Source organism: Falco naumanni, chromosome 12, assembly GCF_017639655.2.
Source record: "Falco naumanni isolate bFalNau1 chromosome 12, bFalNau1.pat, whole genome shotgun sequence".
Lineage (NCBI taxonomy): Eukaryota > Metazoa > Chordata > Aves > Falconiformes > Falconidae > Falco > Falco naumanni.
Genome location: NC_054065.1, coordinates 22,665,129 through 22,673,129, shown reverse-complemented (window position 1 = coordinate 22,673,129; position 8,001 = coordinate 22,665,129). Strand labels below are relative to the sequence as shown.

Below are 8,001 nucleotides of genomic sequence, written 5' to 3'. Positions count from 1 at the left end.
CACCACCGACAGCAGATACATCCTCCTGGTTTTAATACCTATGTCTGAACACCTTCAAATGTGATCAAACTACTTTCCCTCTTGAACAGGTTCCCTGCACGCCAGGCTAGGTTTGTTTCTCAAAAAAGCAGACTGTATGAAGACTGAAAAAAAAGAAAAGGCAAACCCCAACACTTTCACTTTCACAGTCATCCAACACCTGGTAGAACTGAACCAAGCAAAGGCGTCGGGTCATCCAAGGACACTGCACAGAGGGGCCATCGGGCAGCAGCAAGCACAGCAATGCCAGGACATCAGCAGTATTGGCAGCTTCTGGAGCCTCTCCGGTAACTGAGATACCTGGTGCAGTTTTCCTATACGTGCCAGTGAGCACATATAACTTTTGTACAGCATAAAATAATATGTCGTCACCCTCCATCTCTGACCCGTCAGCGAGGGCAGCAGCAATACTCACGATTTGTCTCTTCTGCACGCCCGTCTCTGAGGGCTGGCTTGTCTTCGGCGAGGGGACAACGACTTACCCCGTGATCTCTCTTTCATTGGAGAATGGGCACTTGAGGGTTTCAGAATCTGCGAGAGATGGGGGAGGGAAGGAAAAGGCGGTCAATAAAGGCAATGGTTCAATGAAAAAATAAAAGGGCCTCGTACTGTAATGGAGACAGCACACAAAGAGCCTTCAGTCTCTTGGGGCTTATTCAAACCCTGCCCAGGTTAAGAGGAACCCAAAGCTGTAATCATGTGATAGCTGTTCAGGGGCTTCCTGCAAAAATTAGTTGGTGTCACCAATTTAGTTCCCAGCTAAATACTGAAAAACAGGCCTCATCCACAGCTTTCTTCAGAGCTGGCAACAGCAAGGGATAAGAAAACCAGCTCTGAGCCTCAGCTGAAGGAACCTCACGCAGCCAAAAGGCCCTCTCCAGTTTTCCTCTCCACAAACAGATGCAATCTTCTCCCAGGCTAACAGTAAAAATCTCTGTGACAGCGGGACTTTTCAGTAAGTCTCCAGCCTGCCTTCATCCCCCAGGCCCTCCAAACCTCATCGGGCACAATGCCCACACTCCAGCCTGTTCTTAAGACCTGATCCTCCAAAGTCAGCTCCCTCACAATGGGAGCCCCCTGAATCAAGTGGCCCAAACTCTGCATTAACTCAAGGGAAGGGTCAGATGCAGGGCCTTCAGCCTTCAAGGGTTCAGGGCTGTGGTCCTGGCCTTGAGGCCCTTACAAGGATGGGACCCAGTGTCACAGCTCAGCACACACAGAGCTGGTCTGTCTATCAGAACTATGTTCAGTGAGTCATCTGTCCACATGGACTTCGACTAGAGTCAGCTTCAACCTGTTTCCTTTCTAGATGGTTTTAAAAGTGTGTGAATAGAGAAGGGGGGGGGGCAAACACCAAAAAACAACTTCATACATTTGTAATCAAGCACATGTGCTTAAGGTGACAGTATGGTACAAAACTTGGCTGGGCAGAAGGGGTGGCAGCAGGACATAAGGGCTATGATGCCACTGGTGACACCCCCAGATCAGGGCAAGGGGACAGGTGCCTCTGCCAAAAAGGCACGCGGCTGCTACGTAGAAGCCATTCCTCAGCAGGGCAGGGAATGGGAACCCAGAATAACTTGACATGATGCCACATGCCTCTCCACGAGAGCCAGCCCCATACTTAGCAACACACCTGCTCTGCTCCCATTGCCAGCGGCAGGCTGGAAAGGCACCAAATCCCCTTCCACCGTGACCGCAACCAGCTCCCCACCCACGCCAGCCCCAGAGGCATGGTCAGGGACACCCCTTGTCCCCAAGGGCAGCCAAACCCTCCAGCCCCCTGGCAGCCTGCCCTGTCTCCCCACGGTTTCCCTCTGGGCTCTTCAGTCCAACCAACGCGAGGGGAAGGAGCAGCCTGTCAGGGACTTGCTTTCCTCACCTTTCCCATGGAACCTACTTTGATTTAGCTGAGAGTGGTGGACATCAGGCAGCGCAGGGCGAGCCCACTGGCATGCCCTGCAAGGAGAAGCAGCCACTGACATGGGTGTCCCATGGCACCCCTTGCAGCTCAGGTGCAAAGAGCAGAGATCCCTCCCTGCAACCAGCTCGCCCACCCCACCAGCTTCAGCCCCAGCCATCCTAGTTCTGAAAAACAAACCGGGCAATAGCTCCTTGGTGTCCGGGGACAAGTATGAGTTCAAGCATTTTCCAGCCCGAAGTGGAGACCCTTGAACTAAAAAATAGCTATAAGGGCTTGAAAACACACCAGGCTCTGTGGGAAAACCATAGAGGCAGATGTAAGCACACCCCCAGCCCATCTGATACCACCTTAATCTCAGGCTGGGGTCAGCCTGCTGACATGAAGCAAGACCAATCTCTGCAGGATGGGACAAGGCACCCCCAACCTCCGAGTCCACCACCCAGATGTGCAGACCTACCTTCATCCTCATATCCCTGGCAAACTTCTCCAGCTCCTTCCTGACTTCCGTGCGCATCATTTTGGATATATTGAGGACCAGCTGTTTCCACTCAATAGGCTGAAAGCTGTGCGGCTCGTGCGGGACATATAATCCAATTTTTACTTTTTTCACTGAATGCAAGTACTTTTTATAGGAGTCTTCAAATTCAAAGATGAGGTCGCTCAGAGTTCGGTAAGTTAGAGGTTTGTCCATCAGATCTGATCGTCTGCTCATGCCCAATGAGCCATACCGGCCGTTGCAGTAAATCCCGAGCACCACATGATGAAAATAATTCCCTGAGAAGTGGGTTTTAAAGCTGATGGGGAATCGTTCCACAGAGGGTTGCCCGTTCGTTAAGTATCTGGTGTGCACCGTGTCAAGACAACAACAGTGCTGGGAAGGGAACACATACAATCACATCTGTAAGACATCATTAGCAACTAGGGTTTTTTTTAACTGCCAGGCCATGTGCTTTTTTGCAAGCACAAATTTATTCTCGCCGTGCCCCAGAAACAGTCAATGCTGCCAAAACCCATTTCACCACTTGGAGAATAAGATGCAATGGTTCAGGCAGGAAAGGCCCTGACTCTTAACCACGCTTGGGGGGAAGGAAAAAACCCAACACAACAGTGTTGGGGCCAGAGGAGAGACCACCCTCCCCAGATCTGTGGGAACTCCCCCATTTCATACCAACATCAAACACCCATGCTTCCAAAAGGGAACAGCGTTCCCACCATTTCATGCTGGAGCTTGGTATGACTCTGGTATCGATCCTCACTTTCCCACTTCTTCAACCAGTACAAAAAATCTGAATGTATTCCTCTCCAGGATGACAGTCTGTCTTTCCATCTGCAAACTGGTCCTCAGCATGCCCACTCCTCAAACAAGAGGAGTTTTTGTGTGCTACCCTTGTAACACGTTGCTGAGATGAACAAAGTAAAACTCCCAGATGGATAATTAATTAGATAAGCACAGAGACACGGTCAGAACAAATGCTTTTGCTTTTAAAAGCAAAACACATCCCCTGAATCACTGCTGGCCATTTCAAATAGACCACGTGCAGAGGCCAGGTCCTAGCTCCGTAACAGCATCACTGAGATGATTCTGAGAGCTGATCTCAGAAGGGAACTATGTGTGTGTCCCAGGTCACCTCGGGAGGCTGCTGGTCTGTGCCATGGGGAGGAGAGGCTGAGATTCCCTCACACAAGTGGTTTTGCGTCAGTGACTACGTTGCATGTGGCTCCCTGCTGCTAATCCCTGGACAGCTGAAACCCAACCTGGCTCCACATGCTGACAGCTGGCCCCTGGGACAGCAGGTGCCCTTCGCTTCTGCAGCTGAGACCCCCACCCATGCCTGGGGAATGGAGAAAGGAAGACCAGAAAAGGCTGCAGCAAGACGCTCCAGCTCACGGTTACTCCAGCCAGAGGCACCTGCTGTAATCCTAGAGCCATCCCTGGAGGCAGACACAGTCAAGGCAGTCGGTCAGGGCTGTGCCACTACAAAATACACCAGCCCAAGGAGCAGCACTGCCAGGACAGCATCAAGGCAGCCTCAAGAATGGAGGAGTGGCACTGGCTACTGCTGGAGCTGCAGGAACCGGCTCAGACCAGGGTCCTGCTCTGAGGATCTCCAGCATCCCCTCCTCCCCCTACCCTGTGCCCAAGAAGGGTCTTTAACAGCAGTGAAACAAGAGGCACTGCACAGCTGAGATGCCCTGGGATGTTATTGCGGCTGGTCTGCCTCCCTTGTCTGCGTAGCACGGCTGCCCGACAGCTGCTGGGAAACAGAGAACACAAAAAGCCTTTGTACCAACGCTGTAAAACACAATTTGTGCTTGATTCTGGTTCTGCCCAGTCTGACACCCCACCTCAACTCCCCAGGATGCTGACCTCCTGCCTGCACCCTGCATTTCACCTCTTCTCTCTACAGGGGTGCAGAAAAAGTATACAATGAGTGTCATCTGTCTTGCAAGCATTTTCTCAAGTGGATATTTCACCCACCTGATGTTTGTTGAATTTCACGTATTCAAACTTTTGCCCTCCAGGCGAATGCAGAAACCAACTAGTAAAAGATTTGTGAACTGCCCAGAATATGAGGTCAAGAGCAATGGGTTAAACTTCTGTACAAAAAAAACCAAACACGCAAGAAAAATACGTTGGCAAAAATCTTTCATAACAGCCACAGGGAAGCTTTTTGGTTCAATGTCAAACATATTTAACTGTATTCAGTGCTAGATGTCATCCGCTTTAGCAGTCTGGAGAAAACGTATTAGAGGGTATACGAACAGACAACGCTATGGACCCAGCTCCTGGTGCACTTCAGTATCTGTATGACAGTAAGTCTGGACGAGCATGCGGAACAGAGCGCAGACCTCCCTGCCACGCACACAACCCCCTGCCCAGCCAAGGCTACATGCACCCACCTCTGCCCACCTGCTGCCCCACCTACATCAAACACAAACACCCTGCAGCAACTGTCAAAGCTCACCCTGATATCAACTACACCAACAAGGGCCAGAAATAGCTTTATTGCCTTCGGTGGTCTCGCTGGATCGCTGCTGCATTAGGACTAGCTTCTCCAAGAGAAACCCCACACCATCTGTAGAATTAAAAGAGTATAAATACACTGCAAGGTCAGAATGGAGCCCAGCACCATTATATCAACTGGAAAACTCAGCCCACAGTCACCTCATTTAAAAGGTCACCTTGCTCCAGGCCTTAAAAGGAGCATCCTGCGTACATCAAAGTCATGTTACAATAATTTGTGTCCTACAGACAGATTCTTGCAGAAGCCCATTGTATTTATCATTCTGTGTAACTGAAAAAGCAGTATCTTTTATTAACACCTATGAAGCTTTCAAACATCACCACTATTTTTCCCCCTTATTATGAAAGGGTTTTCTCTCTGCTCCCCGAGTGCCTTTCTATTAAGTCCATACAAAGCTTTGGTGGCCACCTGCCACACATATACACTTCTGCCATGAGGGTCTTGGAGAAGTTGTAATTTAATCTCATTAAATACTAGGTAGGAGTAAAAGAATCTTTTGAGGACAGAAATTACCCACCATCAAATAACCCAGCAACAACCGCTGTGGAAATTAACCTTTAGGTACAGGTTGCTTCTACTGAGCGACTAGTTAATGAGAGTCTCCACCCGAGATGAAATACACAGCAAATGCGCTGGAAAGGCACGTCAGATCTTCCCCTCCATCCATGCATCATTATTATTTCTCTTCCTTTCTGCTCTGCCCAAGGAGAGCTGTATTGTGGCAAACAAAAGGCAACGACACAGCAATGCCGCAGCTGTAATCACACTTTTGAGCTGGGACTGTAACTACAGCATGGAGAGTCGGGGAGTAAATTATGCGCCACAATAGAGAAGCAGTGCAGAGTAGGAGAGGGCAAAAGCAGCTGTAACAAAAGCTCGGTGGCCTCCCGATCCCAGATCTTAGTGTAAATCAAAGGAGCAGAAAAACTGCACTGAGGGATGCTGATCTTGGATATCATACAAGAGGGACAATGCTAATCTTCTGACTGGCCACCTCTTGCCCCAGTATCCCTCCTCTTCCCCCACACCCAGGAAATGCACAAGGACAATACCCAGAGCTTCACCAGGGTCTCACGGGAATGGGCTGGTACGGCACGTCCCCAGCCCTCAGAGATTCCCAGACTCTGCCCACCCTGACTCTCAGCCCTTCTGCAGCCTCATACTAGTCCTTCAACCTCAATTTCTTCCACCTCAGAGACACTAGTGCCTGCCAGCCAGGGCTGTGTGTTAGGCAACTGATGAATTCTGCTCTCTTACGCCAGCAGGCTTTTCAAAGAGACCAGTCTGAGTCAAAGGACTGTGAGAAGAACCGGGCCCAAAGCTTACAACATGCTTTGGGGGTGACATGCCATTAGGGTAACCCAGTATGGCTCTACTACAGATATCTCTTATGTCGGGGCCCCCAACATAAGAAGGACATGGACCTGTTGGAGTGAGTCCAGAGGAGGGGCAGGAAGATGCTCAGAGGGCTGGAGCACCTCTCCTGTGAAGACAGGCTGAGAGAGTTGAGGTTGTTCAGCCTGGAGAAGAGAAGGCTCCCAGGAGACCTTACAGCGGCCTGCCAGTACCTAGACAGGGCCTACAGAAAAGCTGGAGATGGACTTTTTACAAGGGCATGTCGTGATAGGACAAAGGGGAATGGCTTTAAACTGAAAGAGGGTAGGTTTAGATTAGGTATCAGGAGGAAATTCTTCACTATGAGGTGGTGAGGCACTGGAACAGCTGCCCAGAGAAGCTGTGGATGCCCCATCCCGTGAGGTGTTCAGGCCCAGGTTGGACGGGGCTTTGAGCAACCTGGTCTAGTGGAAGGCGTCCCTGCCCGTGGGTTGGAACTAGATGGTCTTTAAGGTTCCTTCCAACCCAAACCATTCTATGATTCTAACAAGTAGGCTTCCTCGAGCACACCAACACTGCTAGCAGCCTGCAGAAAGGGCCAGACTTCCCAGGCCAGCATGCAGCTCCTATGAATCTGCAAGTCAACACAAGCACACCATCCTCCAAGCCACAGGTTGTTCTACTTCCTTTAGGCCCATTGCCTTCACCACCCAGGCTCAGGCATAACCTAGCTTGCATACGTGGGAGACACTCAGACCCCAGACTCAAATACAAGCAAGACTTGGGACACAAAACCTGCACTCTGGCCACCACATCTTCCTGGGCAGCGGGAAAACTTAGTAGCAGCATTAGTCAGTTCAAAAGAAAAGGGGAAGATTAGTTAAAATGTCAGCTGAGTCAGCCCCTTAGTTTTAAAACTCTGGAGCAGAAAGCATCTGCATGGGTTAAGTTTGCACGCTCACACAATGACTCAGTCAATGCCCTTCTGTGGCTTGAGGATGGTTGCTGGTTGTTTTGGTTTTTTTTTTCCCTCCACCTCCTGGTGAATTCTAATATCAAAAAAATCTTACAAAGAAGTCCCAGCATCTTCCCCTCCCCCCCAGTACATACCCTCCCCTACACAGTGCCCCCACTGCAGAGCACAGAGCAGTTCCCAGCCAGAAGACAGAGACCTGAAGCCCTTCACCTTGTCTACTTTCAGCAGCAAGTTTTAGAAAAATTTTGCATTCTCTCTTGCTTTTTTGTTTTTCTCTCTTCTTGATAAATAATCAGAGCAGGATCTTTCCATGTGCCAGCACTGTGGCTCCAGACTTCGAACATTTCTGGAAATGGGTCTTAGCAGCTGACAGCACCCACCAGACGGCAGCTGGCTCCCCATGGCTAGGTGAGCTTGGGTTACTTGCCACCAGCAGTTTTCCCACCACTGCTAGGAACTGTAGCCCACTGTTGAGGAGGTGAGGGGACACCTGTGAGGACCTCAGCCCACCTGCATCTAAACCAGCTTCAACGTGATCTTAGTGGGAGGGGGGGGGCAAACCCTGGTGCATTTGCCAAGCTGACAGACAGCAACTGTGCAAGGGGTGCACGAGCCGCGGGCGAGGAGACAAGCACTGTGTCCCCTCTCTGCAGCACCAACATGGACCCAGACCCACAGAGACCCCCTAGGGGGAGGGGACA

The 8,001-nt window shown here is 50.5% G+C and overlaps 1 protein-coding gene across 3 annotated transcripts in view; it reads right to left on the bottom strand.

Annotated features, from left to right (window-relative positions):
* VASH2 (vasohibin 2) overlaps positions 1–8,001 on the bottom strand; it is a 38,920-nt gene that overhangs the window by 7,320 nt on the left and 23,599 nt on the right. For all 3 annotated transcript variants that reach the window (XM_040611481.1, XM_040611480.1, XM_040611482.1), the window contains exons 5-6: positions 2,421–2,802; positions 455–570 (exon numbers count right to left, since the gene is read on the bottom strand). In XM_040611481.1, coding sequence (XP_040467415.1) covers positions 455–570; positions 2,421–2,802 — 498 coding nt within the window. The remainder of the gene's footprint in view (positions 1–454; positions 571–2,420; positions 2,803–8,001) is intronic.